This window comes from Hippocampus zosterae, chromosome 4 (genome assembly GCF_025434085.1).
Source record: "Hippocampus zosterae strain Florida chromosome 4, ASM2543408v3, whole genome shotgun sequence".
Classification (NCBI taxonomy): domain Eukaryota; kingdom Metazoa; phylum Chordata; class Actinopteri; order Syngnathiformes; family Syngnathidae; genus Hippocampus; species Hippocampus zosterae.
Window position 1 is genome coordinate 16,735,931 of NC_067454.1, and position 26,835 is coordinate 16,762,765.

The following is a 26,835-nucleotide window of genomic DNA, read 5'->3' on the forward strand; positions in this document are numbered from 1 at the left end:
TACGTACCTGTATATTATTTTTGACGAGTGTTTTTCTTTTAACAATGATCTACTTGAGCTCTTTTCTAGCGAGAACATGTAAACAAACTTCTTCGCGCCATGTCAAACGTCTGTTTATCTTTAAAGTCGTACACCAGGTGGCTTGTTGGAACTGTAGTTTCAAATGAGCAACCAACAACGCTCCGGCCGAGGTGTTCACCACACATCCCAGCATTCCGCTCTTCTGTGCGTGTCTCCAATTGGTCGAGCGCTCTTCAAACCCGACGCCTGCACGCCTTATTTGGTCATCGTGCACTCGCGCGCTTCATTCGGGCTTTTTATGCTAATCATATATTAATGTCCAGCTGTATGCAGTCGTAGTAAGGAGCATGCGCAGTGCGTGACAAGAAAACGAAGATTCAAAGTTTTCTTTCGGTAAGTCTCTGTTTATTTCCTTGAGGTCGTAGTGACGTTCGTTTAATGGAGCTAATGTATTTAGAGTGAAATGAACTGGCAACGTTATTCGATGTTCACTATTTAGTTGTTTATAGTGTCGAGTGGGCTGCACAAAGAGCCGCCGACAATGGAAGTGAATGGCAGCATGGCGTGGTGCGGGGAGCGCGCTAGCCAGCATGCTAATGGCTAACAACAATGAGGCATATTTGGCGCTCGAACGGGCAAAAGTTTGAATTTAAAGGGGACACCGATTCTCACGCGACGTTATGCCGTTTGATCAACACAACCGACTCGAGTGGATAACTCCAAGCGAAATAAAGTTTTTCATGTTGTAACCAAGTGTTTGATGTTTCAACAAACCGTCCCGGGTAGCTTTTTGTTTCTCCGATAGACGCGAGCTGCTGTCCTTGCACTCCGTCGTCGCATGACACATATTCGACTTTTATAATCACATGTGCACTTTTTACACTCAAGTATGTTGCGTGTTCACGTCTGTCTGCAAAAGCGACGTCGTTGTCAGTTGGTGATGGGCGTCGCGTTGCAATTTGGTTTTTAAAGTCGTGTTTGGTTTTCTGTGAAGCCATAGTTGCGCTTCATTTAAATCGCCTTTATATCGCTTCGATTTGTGCAATAAAAAAGTGGCCCAGTCCAGTCCAAGTATTTGCCTTGTGCTGTTTAAATATCTCCTAAGTCTCACGCATGTTAAAAACGATACCTTCATCTTTTAATGTGTGCTCTGAGCGGGGACCGCCCCCCTGCACAATGGTGGCGAGTGCCAGAGTGTTCGCTCCTGGTGCACGACTAGTAGAACAAGCTCTCATTTTGTGTGTGTGTGTGTGTTCGGTCCTCGTGCAGGTTATTTTACGCGTGCAAAAAAGGGAGACTATGTTTGGCTTTCACAAGTCAAAGATCTACCGGAGTAACGACGGCTGTTGCATCTGCAAAACCAAGTCATCAAGCTCGCGTTTCACAGACAGCAGTCGATATGAAGACACGTTCCGGCTCTGTTTTGGGTAACATGTCGCACTTGTGCGACATTATTTTTCTTGTGTTGTTTTTGGATGCTCGTCATTGTCAAAAAAGAGTTTCAGATTGAAGTACAGTTGTACTTAACTTTTTTGTAGGTTTAGTTGTATCATTGTTTTTAAAATACATTTATTTGTATACTTTTATTTAGGTATAACTGTGATTAAATGCAGCCCCCAAAACATTTTAATTGAATTATTATAGGCTGCAAATGATTTTGAAAAATAATAAACTGTTGATTTTTTTTCCTCGGTTAACCAAATTGAATTCTAAAAATACATTTGGATCACTTAATTCAATAATGGGACATTCTATCAAATCGAGAGTGCAGAAAATGCTCAAACATACAGGAAATTGTTTATGACCCCACCCCACCCCCAGGTTCCCTGCCCATAAGATGCGTCAGAAAATGTTGGCTGCTGTTTTCTAAATCTCTTAATTCGATGTACAAAAATATTTGTATATTTACTGTTGTGAGGGTGGAATTCAGAGGATTTGCAAAGTTAAGTTAAACAATGGCTCTAAATGATTAATCGAGTAGTAGTCATTTGATAATTGATTGTTGATTAATTGTTGTACCTTGATCTGTTAAACCAACAATTGCAATTCTCTTCAAGATATACCGTATATGCCATTTCAAAGGCAAGTGCTGCCTTTGCAATGGCAGGACACGCCTCCTGGCAGCACCCGGTTTGTGCATTCAATCCAGATTCAGCCATGTGAGCTCGCAGTGGGACAAAATCATTGTTAGTCCCTGTACTGTATATCATTTCATGTTAATTAAAAACAACAACATAAGGCTAAATGTAAATGTCTTCAGCAAGCCTCCCCCAACTGCATGTCATGTGACTACTATACTTTCCCTGGTGACAGTCATCTGACCGGATGAGCAAAACTGGCCAACGCTACTTCAATACAATACGTCTTTATTTATATTGCGCTTTCACTACAGCTGCAGCTGTAACAAAGCCCCCTTACAGAACATTTAACATAAAATAACAACTATATGCCACAAGTGCTTCCAAAAACAAATTGTTGGTCATGATGGTAACGGTTGGTGTGAAAAGTTGAAGAACCACTTTAATTTGTATTGATAGGCTGTCTGAGGACCGTGTTGGAGACATCTGCAATGCCTGCGTGCTGTTGGTGAAGAGGTGGAAGAAACTCCCCAATGGCTCCAAGAAGAACTGGAACCACGTAGGTCACATGTGCCTCTTTACGTAGTAAGCACGGATAGTTTGTTACTGTGCTCAAGTTGATTTTTTTCAGGTGTCTATGCTTTGAGTACGTATTTATTTCTCTGATGTTGTGACTTAATTCTCCACATTTGAAAAAGTCTGCGACAGGAATCATTTCTGGTGATTGTATTCTCCTGTCACATCCACTTTTCACCTTTTAAAATCTTCTGTTCGGTCATCAGACTTGTTGTTTTGGCTGTCTTAATGCAGGTGGTGGATGCCAGAGCTGGACCGGGCTTCAAAGTGACAAAACCCAAAAAGATCAAGAACAGCGACGGCAAGAAGAAAAGCAAGTTGAAGAGGCTTCACAAGTTGAAGAGGCAAAGTAAGTCCCATTTATCTACTCAGCTAAACTTGTGAGAGAAAGTCCAAATGTGTCTGCAATGGATGACATTTTCATGATTACAGCTCTGTTTGGTTCCAGGACTGTCGTGTCTTTTTATCACTTTAAATCATTTTGAGGCCAGTTTTCTTTATCCTCTGCTTGAGAGAAATAAAGACATGGCAGTATTTAATGATCAGTAAATATAAATTTGCAAATAATTCTTGTTATTAATACCCAAGCCAAACATTGAAATTAAACTACATTTTCATTTGTTGAATGGACATGTTTTATTATTACACAGCACACTATTGCCACAAACATGTTTTGCTAGTCATAGTTGGCTGGGACAAATTTTTCTCTGACCTGATCTGATCAGAGGACAGAAAAATGCTGAGGACATTGAGGGCCAATTCGGTGAAAGAAACAGTCCAGTTGCTCATAGTCGAAGTAACGACGGCCCATTATGCTGAATCTGAAGACTCTGGGCTGATGAGATAAACATGGAAGCACCGTGAGACTGAAATCTGACTGAATGGAGGCGGAAAATGTAATTGACGACGCATACCGAATGCCGTGAAGCCAAAGGGAAAAAGTAGACTGTTGCGATGACATTATTATACAGTTTTTACTAAAATAAAAATTGCAAGTTTAGATCTAGGTCAGCGTTTCTTGACCGTCTTCAGGCCTTGCTGAGATAACCATTGTTGAGCGTTACCCAGCACAGTGTGTCCAATCTCTCCTTTTGATTAAATGTTTTTTGTTTGTTTGCTTTGCAAGTAGACTCGGATGCTCACAGCACCACCTCCAGCGTGTCTCCCGCCCAGTCGCCCAGCTACAGCAACTTGTCCGACGACGGCTCGGACATCGAGTCCAAGCAAAGGCGTTCATCACCTTCCGCTTTCTCTTTCTTGGACCGCTCCTACTGGAAAAGGTGAGGTATTGCAGTAAATACCAAAATGAATGACCGGTATGTTTAAAATAAATCCTGAACACGCAATGAACTGGTAAAGATGAAAGCAAAGGACATTTTCGCTCTAATTATAGATAAGTGTGGTTTTATAACTTTGAAATATAGTTTTGGTTAGTTATTGTGTTTTTAAAAGCACTCGTGCTTTTATTTCATTCACAAAAATATTTGTTTCGATTTTACTTGATTTGTCAGCTTTCATTGACCATGATAACCTTGATCTTTACCTACACTCATGGATTGAGTTTTTATGTTATATAAATGAAAGGTGAAGGAAGTCAAAGTGGCTCTTGGATCATTTTAATTTTCTTTGCTTTGAAAGAAAACATTAAATTGGACACCCCTGAATAGGACCTTCACTGGAAATAATGCCAGTGGGTATTGGTGCCTTTCAAGGTGTTGGTACACGTACACTGAATTAAAAAAACAAAAGCGTGTTACGATATTACATAGTGGCACCACTGACTGCAAATTTCAAAAAATGAATGATGAACTCTTCTTGGGTGGCAGCCAAGTAAAGAGAGATAAACCACGAATGGTATGATGAAGTATCCTTTCAGCTGTCCTGTGGCAGTTTTATTTTTAAACCTTTTGTTGTTGCAAAAAGGTCACACGACATCTGTAGTCATACCTGTATACTGTATCTACTAGGATAGACATTTTGCTTAGACTTATCTACTGTATGCTGTCCTTTTTTTAAATACTGCCCCTTGTGTTCAGACTGAGTACAGCACAAAACTGAAATACCTATTGTGACAACAATGTGAGAAAAACACCTGGGTGGCTGTTCACATGTCAGTCATGACAAGCTGTTAAGATGCAACAGCATTATAGATTATCGGTACTCTCTGTTGGCAAGTACTCGGTCTGGTAGAGGAAAATGGTATCGCTTCATTCCTTAAGTCAGCTATGTAAACAACCACACTCCAAATGCCTCCCCTGTTGACAAAGTCTTGAACAACTGAGTGAATGTCTTTTTTTCTTTTTTCTTTCTACCCCCCCCCCCAATCCCCAAAAAAAAACATCTGTAGGCAAAAGGTTTGCTGTGGGATTGTATACAAGGGCCGCTTTGGTGAGGTGATCATCGATCCTCGAGTCTTTAAGCCCTGCTGCAATTCGAAAACGCAGAAGACTCTGGCATCCACGCAAGTTCCCTCCCTCCTTCCGGAAACGCTCCCGCCACAACTCCCGGAGGAAAGAAACCTGGTGATGGCTCTCGTTTAACATCGCAAGAGTTGTCCAAGGAACTCACCCGGAATTTGTCTCCAGTGGCAGACTTCCCTTTTACCATCTTCTTTCGATCAGTTGGTTAGATGTATTTTTTTCCCACATATGGATATTGTTTTAACGTTTGTATAGTTTTTCTTTTTGTAAAATACAAAACACAAAAAAAACAAACATGAACTTATGGGCATTAGTTTTATTTATAGGAAGAGGAGAAAAATTCAGCGAAAACTCATTATTTTTGGTTATCCATGTGTTTGGTGTGTAAATATTTTGTCACTTTCATACATATCAAGACTGTTCTATTTTTCCATGATATGCATTTTGAAAAAAAAAACACCAGCTATTTCCAATATCAGTTCCCTCCCCCCTCTGTGTTGGAATTACTCCTGCACATGATGCTGCAAACTTTTATCCTGTCGTCTTTCACTTTTTTGGAGAGTACACACGAGGGTGGATGCTAGCGACACGTTCCGAGCGAAATGAATTAAATTAGATTTTAATATTTTTGTCAAAGAAAGCAATTGTGATGTTTTTGGCAGATTAAGCATGTCATGCAACATTTTTTTTGTTTGTTTTTATCAATACTTGGAGCACATTGATCTGAATAGATCTGATTAGAAGATGCATGCAATATGTTTCTCGGCCTTTTGGAGGCGAATAAATTGCTTATTTATTTCGTTTGTATAGCCACAAATGACATGAATTTTTTTGTTGTAAATAGTTATGCTCCACGCAAACAATTCTTTACAAGAATGGGAAACCACTACTTAAGCTTTTTATGCCATCCCAGTTTACCATTCCTATTGACGATTATGCTAAAACTCAATTCAAAGCTCAGATGTATTTTTATTTGGTTAAAAGTTCAGGGAAGTGTAATATATTTGAAATAGTGTGCATAGGTGACTGCATGTGATTTGTCATGTCAACTGTCAAAAACTATGCAGACATTCTGAATGTGTGACTTGGGGTCAATCACCGTCTCTCAGTGTGACGTGACCTTGGTCCTGATTCTACCAAATTTAATTGTATAAAGAGCCCATAATCACCATTCATTGTTATCATCCCAAATATGTCCAATGTTCATGATGCTCAGGTTGCACCACTGTGATAGCCATGGCACGCTGTCTCTATGCCCCTCCCTCCCCCTCCTTTTTTTGGGTTAAACCATCAGAACTGCTCTTGATGGTGGCAGGGTTATTTTATTTTGTTAAGGTTCTCATTGAAAGGAGAATTGCTGGCTCCTTTTCAAACTGCTTGATAAGCTTTTTGGCATGTGCATTTTTGAAAGTGAGATGTGCCTTAATGAATTACCTGACCTTGTCTTCTCATGTAATTTATATTTATTTATTGCAGAAGGGTTTTTTTTTCTTTTTTTACTGAGATAGCTGGTGTAGAAAATGTTTTTGCGCACTTCCCGTGAACATGCAAACTTACAATGTTCCTCAATTTTTGTATACTGTACCACCGTGTAGAGCTGTACTGTAATAAGTTGAAATCGAATAAAACGGTGTCATTTAGATGTTTGATGTCCATGTTTTATGTAATATGTTACATTATTTTGTTATTTTATGTTAACTTCTGTGAAGCGCGCTGTTAAGCGCTGAGCGGTCGTGAAAGCGCTACGTAAAGATGTAATGTATTTTTGTCTTCACCGCTAGATGGCGCCCAATAACTTGACAAAAAGTCGAGACGAACCCTGGTTGTGATTTATTTCCACTATGGGTGCACTGTACAGTCGGTATTTGTCGGTATTACCCTCGTTAATTAAAAATGAAGTCCATTTTTTGTTCTACCTACTCAGGGCCCAGACGATTAAAAAAACACACACAAATACTATTATACTCGTTAAGGATATCAAGTCAAGTACAACTTTATTGTCAAATGTGCTGTATGTGCACCACACAACACAGATGAAATTTCTTCCCTCTCAAGACAACATAATACGAGAGGAGCCGCTGCGGGTACTTTTTAAGAAAAGTTAACATAATATTGGCCTTTTGGTCAAATTTCACAATGAATCTAACATGCACTGTAAACCTTACATGTGAATTTAACTTGACCTTCTCTAAATCTTGAAAGCTCCTTGCAGCAAGTTGTGTGAAAGGTATCAAAACATAAAAGTGCATTCAAAATTTTAAATTAGGTCAAATTAAATTAACGCGTAAAAATTATAGTGCATTTATGTTTATCTTGAGATGTAACCCAAAAACTGAACCCCTCCAACTTTTTGGAAGTGGTGTACAAACCCAAATCGACTGAAGTTGGCACGTTGTCTTAACCATAAATAAAAACAGGGTACCATGATACTCATCATATATTTAATTGATTACACTGCAAAGACAAGATATTTAATGTTCAAACTGATGAACTTTGTTTTTAGCTGTTTCTGTCCCAGCTTTTTTGGAACGAGTTGCAGCCATAAAATTATAAGTCAATGATTATTTGCTAAAACAATAAGATTTATCAGTTTGAACAACTTGTCTGTGCAGTAGATACAATTAAATATCGGTTGAACATAATTTGCAAGTCAATGTATTGTTTTTATTAAAGTTAAACACAACGTCCCAATGAATTGGGTTTGCATATGTATGTTGTATACATCCTTGTCTGAAAATAATCAAACAATGTGCAACTGTGCCAATTATATTAACGCAATACATTACATGAATTGATTTTCCAATTCATATAAAATGTCCAACTCCCTTAATCAAGGTGAAAATGCTCACAGCTGTGACGAAAGCTTGTTGCACGCAGTCCAGGCCTCAAATTCTCATGTTAAAATAAATTATTATATAGGATATATATATATATATATATATATATATATATATATATCCTATATAATAATTTATTTTATATATATATATATATATATATATATATATATATATATATATATATATATATTTGCTTAGGATCTATTATATGGCTTTTCATGGTGACTGCTTGAAGTTTCCGGTGGACTGATAAAACTGTGTTGCTAAGCAACCACGTTGTTAAGTCAGCGTTGCCATATTTACGTTTTGAGCTAATGAGCAAACAACCCCAGCGGAAATCTATTGTGTTAGCTGCACTAAATGTCTGCTTTTTGAGTTTCGCAGTTTATTATTGCTGAATTTACAAAGCACACTCAACGTTTACGGAGCTTTCCAAAGCCAAATTCTGTCAAGTGGAACAACACACGCGCCGAACAGTAGATGGATTACTTCATAATGATAAGAATGTTTGCTGAACGGACATATATACTTTTATTTTGTGTAACACTGCTTCCGGTGATTTGATCATTACAGCTTTACCTTGATGCTGCCCCGCTTCAAAAGCCTTTCCCTCTCTCCCTTTTCGTCTCCCGCGTACGCGCACACGCGCACGCCCTCATTCTCGCCCCCTCGGGCATACACACACACACGCACACACATATACACACGCGCGCACAGAGGCAGACCCACACATTCACTATTACTCACTCCTTTCTCTTTTCAAAAGGCCCTTGTGAGGCAGATTGACAGGCTAGAATGAAAATGAGGCGGACGCTTGGTCACGACTCCAGTGCGTACGCGTCCTTTTGAGCAGACCTCTAAACTTGGATCGTATCACCATGGGAGCTATTTGGGCTACAAGGGACTTTTGTTTGTTTTTGCTCTTGTTAAATAGTCGCCAAAGTGCTGCGCTTCCAGAGATTCGAGGTGGGACTATGGCGTGCGTGTATCTGCGTGCGTGCGCTTGTGCATATATAGATATATGCGTGTACGCGCGCGCGTGTAAATGCGTGCGTGTGTATGTGCCTGTGTTTGAGACGACTTCTTTACGCACGCTTTCAAGAGTGCACGCTTCTTTCTTCTAATTTACACGTTTACTTTATGATTGTGAAGCTAAACTATATCTCTCGTTATCTCCAATGCGTGTACATTTTTTACTTGATTACTTTCGCAATACTTTTTTTCGTGTTTGCGTCCAGCGGTTGGCAATGCTCGTTCAAACCCATGTTGACTGTGCTGTGTGGTTTTCCAAGCAGACCCATGTGCAGAGGGCAGCGATGGCTGTCACATAGATGCTATTTGTCAGACGACCCAGGACTCATACAAGTGCACATGCAAAACAGGTTTTAAAGGAGACGGCCAACACTGTGAAGGTAATGTGTGCACAATATATCAAGGGGTCGTCAATCAGGATTACCCCTCAAATATACTACTCAAACGCTCTGATACGCGCCACCGAGCAACGGTAGTAATGTGTATATGAGTGTTCAGAGTGGTTCAGTTGTGTGTGACAGTGTTTTAATAGCGCTTGAGAGTGTTTATGTAAAAGTGTTTTGTTTGTGTGCATGAGAGAATTTCAGTTTCAGTAAAGTGCTTGAGTGTTTTACAGTAATGTGCGAGAGTGTTGTCGTACATGAGCAATGATGTCAGTCGTGGGTGTGAGAGTATATGTATACATGTATACGAACATTTCAGCAGTATATATATATATATATATATATATATATATATACTGTATGTACAAAGCACACTCAACATATATATATATGTCAGCATTTCAGTAGTGTATATGAGACCATGTCAGTAATTTGACCGACATGTGAGAGCATTTCAATAGTGCACATTACATTAAAAACAACATTAAACATTAAAAAATGTTGGAGTGACTCAATTCCATTGTGAGTGTGAGCAGACAAATGTCAGTGGTATGTGTGAAAGCATTTCATTAGTGCACATGAGCCCGTTTCAGTAGAGTGTTTGAGATTATTTCAGTAGTGTGAATGAGATCATTTCAATTGTCTGCATGAGAGCAGTTCAGCACTGTGTATGGGAGCATTTAACAATATGAAAGAAAGCATTTCCATTGTGTGCATGAGAGCATTCATAGTGAATGAGAAGTTTCATTTAGTTTAAGAGAGCATTTGATAAGTGGGTGTGAGAGTGTGACAATTTTGTGGATGTGTGAGTTTTAATATATCGTGTGTTTCATTTGCCTATGTGAGAGTGTTTCAGTAGTCTATGGGAGCCTGTGTGTGTGTGTCTGTGTGTGTGTGAGAGAGAGAGAGTGAGAGAGAGCAAAAAAATATGTCAGTGCTGGTGTGAAAGCATTTCCGTGGCGTGCGTGAGCTCGTTTCAGGACTGTGTATGAGGTCATTTAAGTAGTGTGTGATCATTTCAGTTGTCTGGATGAGCACATTCAATATAGTGTGTGAACGTTTCGGTAGTGTATGATATTGTTTCACTATAAATAAGAGCATTTCAGTAGTGTGTGCATAGAAGTCCTGCAGTAGTTTGAATGAGAGCATTTTAGTCGTGTGTATGAGAGCATCAGTAGTGTGAATGAGAATGATTCATTTTGTGTGCCACAGAATATTTCAGTAGTGGGCGTGAAAGTCTTTCAGCAGTGTGGATGTGAGTGTTTGAATATTGCATGTGAGAATTTCAGTTGCGCACACAAGAGCGTTTCAGTAGTGTGTGAGAAGAATTATATTATGTCCTTGATGGCCCCCTCCTAGCATAGCATCATTAGCCCATTCTAACCCTCTGGCAAATGAGCCGTACTGTACTCCTGTTGCTTAAGCTCAATGATTTATGTGCTGCTTACTCCCTAGACATTGATGAATGCGACTTGGAGTACAATGGTGGCTGTGTACACGAATGCAACAATATACCAGGAAATTATCGCTGCACTTGTTATGACGGCTTCAATTTGGCTCATGATGGTCACAACTGTTTAGGTAAGATCAGCTGGGGGCGATTTTGATGGCACACATCGCATTTGTGTTGGCTCATTGCAAACTTTCTCACACTGACTCTGGAGTTCTTTTCTTACTTTGAAACTCACGCAGAGTGAAAATGTAACCTAAGACAAATACTTTTGGTGTTGTTCATGCGCGCTCATAAGTCAGATAAATATTTATGTCTGAAATGATATGAAAAAGCTGTATTTACCATATGTTTGGGACAAGCAACAAAACAATGATGTGATGGATTTGCATTTGCTGATTGAGCTGAACCAACGAGTCTCAACCAGGGAGTGTCCAAACTTTTTCGACTAAATGCTGCATTTAGAGAAAAAAAAATATCAAACAATGCAAGGTCCACTTTGACATGTTTCAGTTGTAATTTATTTAGCAATCCACCATTGTACAAAACAAAATGCAAAAATTCAAAACTCCCCCCCGCCTAATGCCAGGAAAAGCCTTCTAGAACATCTGAACTTTATTTGGGGGTTAATCAGAGGCACTTTGTGCTGACTCACATTTAACATACATTTGAATGTGATGATTGATTTTGATCGAAGTCATATCACCTGTTATAAGAAGGTGTGAACACTTTTGCAACCACTTCATGTCTGTGATTTATTTTTACTTCCCTTCTGCAAAAGATTAAAGTCCATGTAGAATATTTTGGAAATGTGCCACGCCACAGAGAGAGTGTTGCTAAAGGGGCAGTCAACCCAAACATTTTCTTTGAAGGAATATGTTCTAAGCAGCCCGACTAATCTAAACACGGCATTCTGATTCATGTTGCAAGTATGGAATATGAGTTAAGCAGCAAAATCCTCCCATTTTTATCTATCTCAGGCAGCGGCCATTTTGCCACTTACTGTCGGCTGAAAATGACCACACGGTTGCTCAGGGCTCAGGTAATGATCAATTGTGATTCAACTGTTTTTTTGAAGCTGAGCCACGATCGGTCATTACCTGAGCCCTGAGCAACTCTGAGATTATTTTCAGACCACTCCAATTGTAATGGTTAAAACAAAATTAAGTTTAACGTCTGTTTTGTCCCGTTGCAAATGCTGTGGGCAAGTCAGCCAAATACATTGAAACTATGCCCAATTCAAATGTCAACTGTCAATAAAATGCAACAAATCTGTCTTTTTGCTCATCCCTACATGCTTGAGCGATGAACATTTATCCGCTTACAGGCTCGAGTGCCTCAAGGCGCTCTAAAGCTGCCATGGCTGTCAAATTCCCCCTCCTTGTGCTTCTGTCTTTCTCACAGTGATGTGCACACACTCACGGCCAACAATGAAGTGCTCTAAAGGGGCCACACCTGCGGAAGGAAATTTCTATGGTGTTGGCATAGCTAGCTAGCTACTCGGCATGTCGCAATTTTGGTGGATGAAGGTTGACGCAATCTAAGGCACTCAGTTTCTTATGTAACAAAGTAGGGGCAACTCATCCAAAGTGTGTTACATGGAGCCGTTTTAGCCACTACATAGACTACGCTTACTACATAGTTCTCAGTCTTTGCACGTTTTTAGGACGTAGCTTCAAACATGTATAATGTATTAAAGAAACAAATCCATCAACTCACCTTTCAGGGTCTTTCACAAAACATTCTCATTTGACTTTTGAAATGTATTTTAAATTGTTCTGATTTTGTTTACCACAAAAACCTGGCATTTTACCAGAGGTATGTAGACTTTTTTTAATATACACACTGTATATATTGGACAGTCTCAATTTTTCATTTTAGTACTTATATACCGCCGTCTGCCAAAAAACTGATGACGGGCCGCAAATTCCCTCCTGCGCGGGTCATGGTTTGGACACCACCGGTCGTAAACACCTCCATGAATACCTCCGACTTTGAATTTCAGATGTGGACGAATGCCAATTCAACAACGGCGGCTGCCAGCACACTTGTGTCAACACTATGGGCAGCTACGAGTGCCGCTGCAAGGATGGCTTCTTCCTCAGCGACAACCAGCACACGTGTATCCACCGCTCTGTTGGTGAGTGCGTAGCACACCCACAACATGCATGTACACAAGGATGGAAAGCCGATTCAATATTTATTGCATATCCTTCATATTTGGGCCCCAAACAATCAGCTCAGTGAAGAAATCTATATTAGAGATCTTAAAGGCAAAAAGTGAACAAAAATCGGCTTGTTGTTGTCGTCTTTTGCACATTAACAAATTACAGTCTAAGACTAAGATAATGACATTCAGACACTTCACTAAATTCATTCCCTCCCAAAATTGGCTGATTTTTGCTGATTTTTTTTCCCCTGTTAAGATAACCACTAAAAGACGGCAAAACCTTTTGTGCCTGTAATTCATATTTTTACTGTTGTAAGTGATAATGGACCAAAAATAAAGTTATTAATTTTTATATTTTTAATTAAACAGTCAATTAATCGCATCGTGGAATTTTATTTTGCCAAATATCGGAATCGGCCTCAAAAACATCCATGAGTGTAGTCCTGCTTCCTATGAAGCATAGTCTGTTATTTCAGGGATTAGATCACCGTGTCGTACTAATAATATTTTTTCCTCTGCTCATGCCACATTTGGCCTACTAGTTGCAAACGTGACTAGTAAACTACAGTGCGACATTACAAGGCCCGACTAGTCGGCATGTTTGGAAAGCCATTTGAGCATTTATTTGATATCCTTTATATCCATTTTAGGGTGCACGTACTAATATAAATAGTAGTCCTCACTTGGAAAAGAACAATTCAGCACACCAGTAGAGTGTCTGTGTCTTACTTAACATTACTCGTTCACCTAGAGTGCTGAATTGTCTTACTATGGAATACGAGTACATAGCCTTAAGGTGAGTATCAAGGATGTCAAAGCCTTATGAGCATACACAATATTCAATATCAATTATAGCTAGCTATTGGTTCGTACTTGAAGACCAAAAGCGGCTTTGGTAGTTGAAAAAAAATCTGAATAAAGAATGGGTGAAACACACACATGTACACATATAGAGAATAAGTCACACATTCTTCATCCTCTGCATAGAACAACTAATATTTGTAAAGGACTGATTAGATAAGTGAGGAGGTGAGGCGTCTCAATGTAACTTTATGAATCTCACTTGAGTACTAGGACACGCCCTGCTGCAATATAACTGGCTGCTAGCTATCAACGACGATCAAATAACTTTTCATACATATGTGAATCTCTCAACATTAAAAAAACTTTGAAGTGTGATTTGATGATGCTTGTGTTTCCTTGTGAGTGACAAATTCTCATACAAATTCAAGACTTGGAGGGCACAATGAAGCTTGCATCACCTTTGCTTTTCATCTGCGGCAGCAACACGCTGTGGGAAAAAGGATGTCTGCATCCCGAGAACAAAACAAGTTAATAAGTACAACACTTGCCCCTGTGTGCTCTGTGTCACACATCACACTGGAGTGCTTTTGTGCTCTCCACTCCATCAGGTTCTGATTGGCCTTTTAATTCGTGAAGACCCGGCCACTCAGCTGTGACCCATCTTTACAAATACTCCATATCTCATTTTCCAACTGAAAGCATCAAGGGAGCTCAGTAGCGCACACAAGAGCCATTTGACTGCGTGAGTCAACGCAACTCAATGCACTTTACACTAAGTAACAGTTTGGCAAAGTCATCACGAGTTGAAGTTTACCGTCTAATTAAACAAAGTGAATTACATTTCATGTGTTTAAAACACACATAAACAACGGCAATATGTTGACAGACAATATCTAACAGTGCTTAAAGTCATATATTCTTTATCCTCTGCGTGGAATACGGGTGACCTGAGAATGAAGTTGAAACATCTCAATAAAGCTGTATTCTGAATCCTGCTGCAGGACATGACGCGCTAAAGAGGCATGCTGCTGCAAAGAGGCATGGGTTGCTGAGCCCTCAAATGGGATTCATATTAACGCTTCAATGAATAGTGAGCAACTGGTTCGCACATTCGCCTCACAGTCCAGAGGTCTGGCCTTCCGGTGTGGAGTTTGCATGTTCTCCTTGTGCCTGCGTGGGTTTTCTTTTCTCTGGCTACTCCGGTTTCCTTCCACATTCTAAAAAAAAAACATCCATGGGAGGTTAATAGAACATTCTGAATTGTCCCTTGTTGTTGTTTTTCAATGTGTGGCCTGCGTTTGGCTGGCAACCAGTTCAGGGTGTACCCCGTCTACTGCCCGAACACAGCTGGGGTAGACTCCAGAATGCCCCGATCCTTGTAGCGATAAGCGGCTCAAGTAATGGCTATGAGCATTAACCTCTGTGCCAGTCTTATACTGCCCCCAGGTGGCCAAATTATGCAACAGTTGAATTCATTTTAATTTTGTTTAATGCCGTTACTGTGTGTCTATATACAGTACAATATTATACAGTGTTATTTTTCCTTATAATACACAATTACAAAAAAAAATCTGTACTTTTGGGTAAAACTGGAACGGATTAATGTAATTTCCATGCATTTCATTGGGAAAAGGTGATTTGAGATAAAATATGCTTTTAGTTTTGGATGCGGTCAGAGAATGAATTATATTCGTATTTCAAGGTACCACTAAATTTCTTTAGCTAAAAATCACATGCCAGTTAATGTTTTTGTATCATTCCAAAGCATGAGAACAATCAGCCCTGGGCTAATCTCTTAATATGAGCGCTTTTTATGTAGAGCTGCTCACTCACTGTAGGAGTCTAGAGAGCCTCATTGTGTTCCTCTGTGCATCCCAGAGGGCCTCAACTGTATGAATAAGGAGCATGGCTGCGCCCACATCTGCAAAGAGTCGCCCAAGGGAGGCGTGGCCTGCGAGTGTCGCCCGGGGTTCGAGCTGGCGCACAACCAGAGAGGCTGCATATGTACGTGTGAATCTTTCTCTATACAGTACCACAAATCCACAGATGCACACACATTTGAGGGCTTATTTGCTGACTGTGCGGCTCATAGTTGGCTATTGTTGACCCCCGTAGTGACCTGTAACCATGGCAACGGAGGCTGCCAGCACACCTGTGAGGACACAGATAATGGCCCGATATGCAAGTGTCATGTCAGGTACACCCTGCAGCCTGACAGGAGGTCGTGTGTTGGTAAGTCTTTTTGCCTTCTATTCATGTTTGTGTACAGTATATCAGGTGCACACACACGCACACACACACACACACACACAAATGGCAGGACAGTCCCATGTTAAACTCTTTTTATCTGTCTATCTATATAATACTCATAATAATGCATCATGACATGTAAAAACAAACAATGGAACCTTTGTTTTGAACACCATAGTATCTACTTTCGCAACCGGTGTAAATTCAGTGTAATGCACATCATATCTCTGTACGAAGACGGGTTAAACCCGCTAGTAATTTCGCAGACGAGCACATTGGGGGTGCTGCGCTACGGTGGGACCAGTCATGACCAATCAAAACAATCAAAGCAGCATCTTTCATTCTCTTAAATGTTATTTGTCTCATGAAAGTCGGGCCATGATGGAAGCACATCCGTCCCATGGAGGGAGAACTTGGAGACCTCCCCTGTCACTGATGCGCTTCCCCCATAGCTGTGCCACCCGGTGGAATGATTTAGAAAATATGCATAATACAGTGATTCACTGGGTTTGTTGTTGGGTGCGATCCACCGCACATGTCAACGGAGCTCAGAATCTGTCCGCCTGTGCCTCGATCAAATTATAATTACGTGTTTTATGTGAAATTATACTACAGTAGCTTGAATAACTGAACAGAGTAACTTTGATAGCATTCCCCGTACACTTCATGACACATCTCTAGTCGACTAAAAATCTCCAATATAAAACGATCCAATAGTTGTATCCCTCACACACTTTTCAACGCACATTAAAACTCACGTAAACTTATCAAAACACACTTTCAGATTTTCTTTGCACCTGTTCCTTGGAGACGATTGTATGAAATCACTGAAGACCCACAAAGAAGACTCGCTCTCACACAGTTCTCCAAATAAAAGGCAATGCATGCTTGCTTTAAACTGTTTGTCAGTCCTAGGTTGAAGTTTACTGTAAAGCTTCAGAAGAGGGAAAAAAGTTTGACTAGTAAGACGCAATCGCTTAAAATGAGCGCTATTCGTTCAATACGTGTGCTGAATTTCCTTACATGTGAGGACAAAGAGTCTACGTTGACATGGACCGCAAGTGGGATATCAAGAATAGCAAATAAATGCTCAAATGGCTTTCCACAGTTTAGTCTTTATTGATTCTAATGTTTACTATTCTCCTCACAACCTCATGTATGCAGTTAGAATTATGTTCTCAAGGACATTCTAAGCCGGCTCCAACAATATGACAGCTTGCCCATTATACAGTATCGCTGTCCAATACAAGAGCTGCTTAAAAACTGTACTTTGACACAGGTAAAAAGGCTGGCCAGTTGTTTTGAATTCAAATTTAACTTAAAACGTCATAATTTTGTGGTTAAAGCTTCTAATTTCCAAGTATTTCAGTGAATTAACCTGACAAGGGCGGCACGGTGGATGCCTGGTTAATATGTCAGCTTCACAGTGCAGAGGTGCCCCGGCCTTCCTGTTTAGAGATCGTATGTTCTCCCCGTGCCTGCTTGGGTTTTCTCCAGGTACGGCGGTTTCCTCCCGCATTCCATAAACATGCATGGGAGGTCAATGGAACACTCTAAATTGTCTCTAGGTGTGAGTGTGAGAACGGATGCTTGTTCGTCTCTGTGTGGCCTGCAATTGGTTGGCAACCGGTTCAGGGTGCACACCGCCTACTGCCCGAAGATAGCTAAGATAGACTCCGGCATGTCCGCGACCCTTGTTTAAACCTGACAAAGAGCTGGCAAACCATCAAAGCTTTAATTGCCTCACAACTCCCCCAAGATTAATATTCCATTAAAGTCGGGGTTCAAGCTGTAAAAAGCATGCAGACCTCCCCGGAGGTCACTCAAGTGTGAATTCATGCTGTGCAGACTATGCAGACTATGCAGACGCAAATGTGCAGAGTTTCATTGGAGATCACATCCAGTACTTTCCAAAGATACCAAATATGTCAAGATTCATGTTGGGTGAATGTGTATGAAGCCGTCCAAAAGGCACCCAGAATATTTCCATTTGGTGGAATGGTGCAGCTATAAAAACAGATATTGTGAGTGGGGCTAAGGATCTTTTCCAACCTCAGACCTACACAGGGGAGAAGGAACAGTGCAAAACTGCTTGTTAAAATAGTTTTTCAGTGTTTTTTGTCATATTTCCTGTCAAAATAGAACGAAAAGTCCACCGCAAGTCGATGAGAGCACAGGCCAGGGGCCAGCTTAGTTGCAAACTTTGTTTCTTTAGTCAAGCAGAGATTATTTTGATGAATGAATGAAAACACGGTAGCGGGGGAAAGCTCTCTGAGTGGACCATGAAGGATAGGGATCAGGCTGCAGATATCAGGTGATATCTTTGCTCCACCGTGGCGGCTGTTATGTTTGTGTGTGTGTGTGTATGTGTGTGTGTATGTGTGTGTGTGTGTGTGTGTGTGTGTGTGTGTGTGTGTGTGAGGTCCAAGCGTATATCTGCGCAGGCTTCTTTCCAAATTGGGTCTCCTACACACACACACTCACACACACACAGCCAAAAATCGTGTAAACATGTTGCGAGACGACCACTGACATCAGTGTTATTTTGGATTCATAATTTTTTTTTTCCAGCTGTTGACTCACAACATACAGACAGAAAAATGTAACGTACACAACACATTACTACTTCCATAAAGCATACCACCAGTGAGCCACAGAGAACTACAATGGGCTAACTCAGAATTTGTCCTTTTTAAAAGTGAATTGGAAGATTATTTTGCTTTTGTAACATTCAAGCTTTGAGTTTCTCTCTTGCGAAATGACAAAATGGAGTTAGCCCACTCTAATTGGCGGGCAACCAGTCCATGGTGTACCCCGACTTTCGTCTGAAGTCAGCTGGGATAGGCTCCAGCTAACACGCGACTCAAGTCAGGATACGATGGAGTAAGCCTACTTTTGTCTTGAGTGGCTCCAACCTGAAACAAAAGCCCGACCTAATGCACCCCTCAAAATAGCCTTCTCGATTTTACTATTTTCTCGATGTACCTTACATTCATCCTATAGCTGCAAGCAAGTAACATTCTTTCAAGAGGAAAATAAAAACTCAATCATTGAAAATAATATATCAAAAAGAAAAAAACACTGTCATGGAACAAAGACAAAAATAACTTCCATAAGTCAACAAAAAAACAAATCTGTATAATAGTCACATTAATGATCAGTCTAAAGGCAACCATTCTTTTTGGGTTGGTGTCTTGACAGCAATCCAGTTGTTCGTCATGATTACCCTCTTTGTGAGCAGACAGAAAAAGAGAGAGATATTTTTACTCTTTGACGCTAAGACTTCCCAGTATGCAGCGGATAGAAAAAGTCTACACACTCCTGTTCGAACACCAGATGGTTGTTATTTTTAAAATGAGACCAAGATACATGTTCAATTGAAAAGAACAAGCGAACAAAATGACTAAAAGTCTGCACATGATTTTATAGTTGGGACATAGCTGTGTTCAGAATTAATGAATCACATGCAAACTCAATTTAAATGGGAGTCCACAGTCACCTACCACCATTTTAAGTACCTCTGATAAACCCCAAAATCAATATCAGATATTCTAGTTGGTTTTTCCTGACATTTTGCATTCTAGCAGAAGTGGGAGGGTTTAGTCTGTCCATAATTCCCTCTTCCTCCAAAGCAGGATGCTGCCAACACCATGCTTCTCTCGTAAGTATGGTCTTTTTCAGGCGATCGAACAGTCTTATTTTTGTTTTGCAAAAAAAAAAAAAAACACCTTTTGGAATTGTCCAAAACTTTTAGTTTTTTTTCAAGTTTCATCAGACAATGTGAGATATTTTATTTTGAAATAGCAGTCAGTCACACTTTCTGTTTGACATGTCAAGAAAAGCTCACTGGAATGTCTGAAATTGATTGGGGTTAATCAGTGGCGCCTTATATGGTTGCAGGTGAGTAGTAAGTCCCATCAAGCATGAGTTTAAATGCTTGCATTTGAATTACCTGCTATTCCAACCACATTTTCAGTTGTTTATTTGTATTTCCCCTCTCAAAAAAATGAAAACAACCTTCTCAATTGGTTCATAAAGGTTGCTGGTCACATTAATATTGGGAAAAAAAGTTTTAAAAAGGCTTATCGCAGTCGTAATTTTTTGGGCATCACACAAACCTGGCATTTGAACAAGGGTGTGTCGGCTTTTTCTATCCTCAGTCCATGTTTGCGGTGTGAGTGGAATGGCTACTAGTTGCTTTGTACTGCCCAAGCAGTTCTATGTGAATAGTGAGTGTGTGCCCTAAGCTCTAAGCTTTGTGTCGCAGAGCGAGACGAGGCCACCACCGAGTCGTCGGACCACAACGCCACGTCCTTCGCCGAGGTGGACAAACGGGTCAAGCGGAGGCTTCTGATGGGTAATATAGCAGTCAGTCCCTTGGCTTGTGTGATGGCATGCGAAGCTGCCAGGAAGCGCTGGGCGATGAGGAGGCGAAATGTCTAGTAAACCGGAGCATTCCTCAGCCTTTTGAGCAAACTGTGAAATGACTGCACACTCACCGTCTCGCCCACTGCTTCTCCCCTGAAAAATATGCACTTGTGACAGTGTGGTATATTTCACATTTTCCTTCCATTTGGGAAGGTCCGAGTGTGAAAGCCTTGTCTCGACACTTTGGATTTGACAGATTTTCAGGTCACTCCTTACATGTTAGTCATAAAACGTTGCTAAATGTGTAATGCCTTAAAAGGTCTTTCAAGTTCATAAGCAACACGAAATCAAACAATGGCAACACCTAATTAGATTCGCTCCTATTGGGAGGTTGTTGTCCAATAATCGTTTAATTAGTAGTCGGTGGTTTTGCAGGCCACATTGTAGTTATGGTTTCTCTCTTGACTGAAACCATATATATTAATACGTGAATTATTACATATACACAATGATTGTATACATAAATCAAAGAAAATTTAGCAAAAGTGGAGACACTTTTCAATTTTGGTTCAGCTCAAATTGTGCAGTTGACACGTATGATTTGCTTTAGCGGGCCACAGGAAATGACGTGACTGACCGGGTCTGGGCATTAAGTGTGAGACCTGTGCTTGTATATTTGGAAACAGTGGGATCCGTTATATTGTTCAGTAGAACCTCCATTTTCCTGATCAATCCATTCTAGAAAGTCAGAGTAAAATTGAATGGTACAAAAATCCAAAGAAATATTTTCAATAGGAAATAATGTGAAACCAATTCATTCGTTCCAGACACCCAAAAATATCAACTTTTTTTTTTAACCGGTTAAATACCGGTTTGCTTGGCAACACTCAGACAACCTGGGGCAACAGTGGTGTGACGGACTGCCAAATATCAGGACTTCAACGAAATAGCACATCATATTCTCACTACATTTAATTGAGCCCGATTGTGGCTTATTTAGCAGTCACACTCAAACTATTTTGAGGTTGTTCACGTGTAACTGTGAAATAAGACATCATGTGGCCCAAGAAGGTGTAGTGAAACCTTTTTATTGCACGCTGCGCTTTTATTTAGAAAATATGATTTCGCCTGAGATTTATTGCTTTGACTTTTTGGGCGACATGTCTTGCCATCTGTTGAATTACATCAAAATATGCAATTCACGAAACGCTTCAGGTGAATGCGCATCAATTCGCGGAAATGAGTGGCTGAGGAAAAACTGAATCGTTCGAAAACCAGGGCACATGGAAACGGAGGTTCCACTGTTTATTAAAATGCATCCTTGATTTATCTGCATAACTCTTGAAATATTAACACAGCCGACCCATAATTTCCAAATGCAGTAGTGGTAACGCGACTCCCTCGAGTGGTACGCACAGACTCAATGAATAAATATTCAAACAGTGTGTCGTGTGTATCTAAAATTCCTCGTCCCACCCCCCCTCGGGTGGTGTCCGTCCCTCATTCAGCTCGGGTCCTCTACCAGAGGCCAGGAAGCCTGAGTGTTCTGCGCAGTATCCTTGCTGTTCCCAGCAGTGCACATTTCTGGACTGAGATGTCCGATGTTGTTCCCGGGATCTGTGGCAACCACTCATCTAGTTTGGGGGTCACTGCCCCGAGTGCTGCGACCACCACAGGCAGGACTGTCACCTTTACCTTCCAGTCTCTCTCTAGCTCCTCTCTGAGCCCTTGGTATTTCTCGAGTTTCTCGTGTTCTTTCTTTCTGATGTTTCCATCACTTGGGATCTATGATCACGATATCTGGTTGGTTTGCCATTACCATCTTGTCAGTCTGGATCTGGAAGTCCCACAGGATCTTTGCTCTGTTATTCTCCACCACCTTTGGAGGTATTTCCAATTTTGACCTTGGGGTTTCCAGTCTATACTCCGCACAGATGTTTCGGTAGACTATGCCAGCCACCTGGTTATGGCGTTCCATGTAGGCTTTCCCTGCCCGCATCTTACACCCTGCAGTTATGTGTTGGATCGTCTCAGGTCCCTCTTTGCACAACCTACACCTTGGGTCTTGTCTGGTGTGGTATATCTGGGCCTTGATGGCTCTGGTGCTCAAGGCCTGCTCCTGAGCAGCCAGGATGAGTGCCTCTGTGCTGTCCTTCAGGCCAGCCCTCTCTAGCCACTGATAGGACTTCTTGAGATCAGCCACTTCAGTTATGGTCCGGTGGTACATCCCGTGTAGGGGCTTGTCCTCCCATGATGGTCCCTCTTCCAGCGCCTCATCTTCTGTTCCCCATTGTCTGAGACATTCTCTGAGTACGTCATCCGTTGGAGCCTTCTCCTTGATGTATTCATAGAGCTTGAATGTTTGGATCCATGTAGAGGAGGTGACTGAGGAGGAGCTCAATTTCTGAGGCGGTATCCATAGCCTGTCTCGGTGATTACTTGGCTTAGGGGGTTCAGTCCTATGCAGAACAGCAGTGGGGAGAGTGCATCACCTTGGTATATGCCACATTTGATGGACACTTGGGTAAGTGGCTTGCCATTGGCTTCAAGTGTGGTTTTCCACATCCTCATCGAGTTCGCAACGAAGGTTCTTAGGGTCCTGTTCACCTTATACAACTCCAAGCATTCAGTGATCCATGTATGTGGCATCGAGTCATAGGCTTTCTTGTAATCAATCCAGGCTGTGCACAGGTTGGTACGTCGGGACCTGCAGTCTTGTGCGACTGTTCTGTCAACCAGGAGCTGATGTTTGGCTCCTCTGGTATCTCTACCAATGCCCTTCTGTGCTTCGCTCATGTATTGATCCATGTGTCCACTTATCTTAGCCGCAATGATGCCTGACATGAGCTTCCATGTTGAGGAGAGACAGGTTATTGGCCGATAGTTGAATGGGACTGCACCCTTTGAGGGATCCTTCATGATTAGGATCATTCGCCCTTCGGTTAGCCATCCTGGGTGAGTCCCATCCCTCAGCAGCTAGTTCATTTGTGCTGCTAGGCGCTCATGGAGTGCTGTGAGTTTCTTTATGCAGTAGGTGTGGACCATATCCGGGCCTGGTGCTGTCCAGTTCTTCATATCTGATACTCTTTCTTGTATGTCTGCCACTGTTATGGTAACTGGGTTCTGTTCAGGGAGGTTGCTGTGCTCCTCTCTCGGGGTCACCAGCCATTGTGCACTGCTGTTATGTGCAACCTCCTTCTCCCATATGACTTTCCAGTACCTTTCAGTTTCCAGTCTTAGTGGGTCAGCTCTGTTGTTAGGACCCTGCCACTGAGCGTACACTTTCGCAGGTTGTGTTGCGAACAGCCTGTTTATTCGTCTGGCCTCATTCTCTTTCGTGTACCGCTTTAGGCGGCTGGACAAGGCTTGGAGCCTTTGTTTGGCAGTTTCGAGTGCTTCAGGTATGGTCATCTGGATGTACCTCTCGGGTATCGGCTTTTTCATCACACCTCTCTGGGCCTCCGTCAATTGACTCGCATCTTTCCGAGCCGCCTTGATCTTAGCCTCCAACCGTCTTTTCCATGGTGGGTAACGTGTTTCATGGCTTCCACGGTTGCTCTTATAGCCAAGCATCTCAAGGATCACTGATGCTGAAGTGTATATCAGCTCATTGGTTTCCGTGATCGTTACAGTAGGGATTGCCCTCAGTGCTGCATTCACACTTTCCATGAGACTTTCAGTTGGTACTTCACATAGCCGTTGTATTCGGTTTCTATCTTGCCCAGCTTTCATTCTCTCCATGATCTTAGCTTTCAGGTCAGTTGCTGCCTTGCTCAGCATTTCATTCATTGGGGCTGGCCTCCCAATCTCATCATCTGCATTCATTGGGGCTTGCCTCTCAATCTCTTGTATGACCTCCTCCTCTGATCTGGCAGCCTGGGGCCCTTCACCATGGAACCTGCGTTGTACCTCATCAATCTCAAGTTATGACAGCAGTTGCCGTTTGTGGATGTTGGAACACTGAGTTACTAGTTGTTTCTTGGTCAACCGTGACTGTGGGTTTCGAAGTAACCATTTAGCCCACATTCTCTGCATGTAACCCCTCTGACTGGGGTTGCTTGAGTAGTAGCATTCCAACAGAGCCATGTTATCGCATCTCGCCCATCTCCGCTTTGTTCCAGTAGCCCATTTTTCATCAAGGTGCTCTGGTTCCCCAGCACCTGACACAGACCTTGTTTGGCCGTGCGACGTCTGAGCCGGCATGTCATTCATTTTATTGTCTCTCATCATTGTATGAGGTAGGCATTAGCGTCAAGGATCTTGCCCAAGGATCCACACTGGATGGCGTTATGTGCTCATTTTTTGCCCCAAGCGGGATTCGAACCACCGTCTCCAAAACCGATGCCTTACCAACTGAGCTATCCAGCCACTATATACCTGTATGTATATATATGTATATATATATATATATATTTTTTTTTTTTTTTTGGGCGGGGTGGGGGGGAGTGGTGGAGGAGTACATTGCATTTGTTAAGTGCTGCTCAGTCATATCTAACTTTTAGGAGATTTTTTTTTTTTAACCATACTATCGTTCTTTGAATCTTATCTGATTATGCAGGTCAGCTTAATTTTATTTCCAAGATCTCTCATCCTGACTAGGACAATGTGTTCTTTGCGAGGACAAGTTACCCCTTTTTGGTCGTGGTGTTGTTCACCTCCAGCCACAGTGCTATCGAAAGCCGTTTGAGCATTTATTCCACATCCTTGACATTCATACTAAGGTCCATGTTGGAGTATACGCTTCATCCTCACCAGTATGAAAATTCAGTGACAGTAGAACCAGTAATGTTTTTTCCACAACTGGTGCATTCCAGATTTCCATGTTACTTCATGTTACAAGTGAATCAAAGCTGTGGATTAGTTGACGGTTTGTATGATTTGTCAGTAACATTAGTGATATGATACAATTGTACCAGTTAACATATTGTGCTTCGCCAGTAGTATTAATAATGTGCAGATGTTCACACCACACAGTAAATTTCATAGTGTACATTTTATCCTAATCAACGAAAATTATACTCTGAAAAAGCCTATACTGGGTCCAGGCTGGACAAAGTAAACTTTACCCTTGGAAGAGAATAAATATTCCATCTTTTTCTCTGAGTAGTGGATTAATTGTACTGTACTCCAAACAATTAAAATGAACTTTTATTTGAAGAGAATCTATGTTACTCAGCCACATTTTACACTGATGAGAGTGAGGTTGTACCCAAATGTCTAAATAAAAGTAAATGAAAAGGAAAATAAAATGTCAATCTGTATATATTAGTCAACCAATTTTACTGTGTAATAACACTACTGGACCCCACTGGAAGGCAAGCACTAATAGCCTCTTGGATGCCAATCATAGCACTAAAATTGCCATGAGTAGTTTTGCCTTACTGGTCAAATGTAATTTGGCACATACCATGTTAATGTTGGCCAATTATTGCGCACAACTGTCATACCGTATTGATAAGCAGAAGTGGAAAAAGGTCATTCTACTAGTGCGCCCTTGCTTGCCATGATGCTGTTTGAGCAATGCATGTGATATTCTACCACTGCTTTCAATTATGAATAGCTACTAGTGAGCTATGGTAAATGCTCAAAAAATAGTCCAGGGATGAGTATGCGCTCTTTGTCTTCATTAGAAGGACAACATTGTCATACAAGTCGAACATCTATATGTTATTATTAGTGGGGGAGAATTCACCACTAGTTGACATCTGTGTGCCACTAGTACTACGAGTGAAGCACTAGATGTTAACAAGTCAAGTTTTAGAATGTCACTCGTAGAATGCAACTTGTGTACATTTTTGCCCTTACTAGTAAGACACAGTGGTTCTATTAGTGTACTTGAATTGTCTTACAAGTGATGACAAAAGGTGTACTATTACATGGACTTTAAATTTGCCTTTTAAGTCGAGCTCATGGAAAACGGTATAAATGTTCAAAAAGCTTCCCATACAAATGCTACCTCCCCACCGTGTTTTAATAGAAAAGAGCAACGGAGAAAAGAACTCAAAATGAAATGACAAGTTCCCATCTCAAAAATTACATTTTAGAGGAGTAGGAATGTATGTACAGTATGTATGTAATGTAACATTACAATACAAATCGAGAAACCTTCCCCAATCGCTTGGATCCACCCATTTTGTCCATCACCGAACATGCCGTGACAGTTGTGGGTTTTGATCTGTGACATACGTTTGCATATTGTGTGTCGTCCTCGCAGAGACCTGCGCAGTCAACAATGGCGGGTGCGACTGCACTTGTAAAGACACATCAACAGGCGTGCGCTGCAGCTGCCCCGTTGGCTTCACGCTGCAGCCGGATGCCAAAACGTGCAAAGGTCCGTCTTGCCGCTCGGAGCAGCCACACCAATGCCGCTCTGTTGTCTTGTTGAGAATGTGTGATCTTATGACAAACCGTTTGAGCATTTATTCGATATCCAGCATAGGTCA

The 26,835-nt window shown here is 41.3% G+C and overlaps 2 protein-coding genes across 7 annotated transcripts in view; both read left to right on the forward strand.

The window, feature by feature from the left end:
- Positions 1–261: 261 nt before the first annotated feature.
- On the forward strand, positions 262–6,733 carry sinhcafl (SIN3-HDAC complex associated factor, like). Of its 3 annotated transcripts, XR_007962147.1 has the most exons (7): positions 262–414; positions 1,291–1,448; positions 2,559–2,658; positions 2,910–3,024; positions 3,802–3,955; positions 5,023–5,785; positions 5,827–6,733. XR_007962147.1 is itself a non-coding variant. In XM_052063678.1 (6 exons), the coding sequence occupies exons 2-6, from the start codon at positions 1,321–1,323 to the stop codon at positions 5,213–5,215; spliced, it is 690 nt and encodes a 229-aa protein (XP_051919638.1). In that variant the 5' UTR covers positions 262–414; positions 1,291–1,320; the 3' UTR covers positions 5,216–5,793. The 3 variants fall into 3 exon arrangements, 2 of the variants coding, with proteins under 2 accessions (XP_051919638.1, XP_051919639.1); XM_052063678.1 differs by lacking the exon at positions 5,827–6,733 and having other exon boundaries at positions 5,023–5,793; XM_052063679.1 differs by lacking the exon at positions 5,827–6,733 and having other exon boundaries at positions 3,805–3,955; positions 5,023–5,793.
- A 1,850-nt stretch (positions 6,734–8,583) lies between these two features.
- Positions 8,584–26,835, forward strand: part of scube2 (signal peptide, CUB domain, EGF-like 2) — a 38,376-nt gene continuing 20,124 nt past the window's right edge. For 3 of the 4 annotated variants that reach the window (XM_052063621.1, XM_052063624.1, XM_052063625.1), the window contains exons 1-8: positions 8,584–8,901; positions 9,228–9,347; positions 10,806–10,931; positions 12,806–12,940; positions 15,653–15,778; positions 15,890–16,006; positions 20,292–20,381; positions 26,607–26,723. In XM_052063621.1, coding sequence (XP_051919581.1) covers positions 8,814–8,901; positions 9,228–9,347; positions 10,806–10,931; positions 12,806–12,940; positions 15,653–15,778; positions 15,890–16,006; positions 20,292–20,381; positions 26,607–26,723 — 919 coding nt within the window. In that variant the 5' untranslated portion in view covers positions 8,584–8,813. The remainder of the gene's footprint in view (positions 8,902–9,227; positions 9,348–10,805; positions 10,932–12,805; positions 12,941–15,652; positions 15,779–15,889; positions 16,007–20,291; positions 20,382–26,606; positions 26,724–26,835) is intronic. The other variant, XM_052063623.1, reaches the window with a different exon arrangement.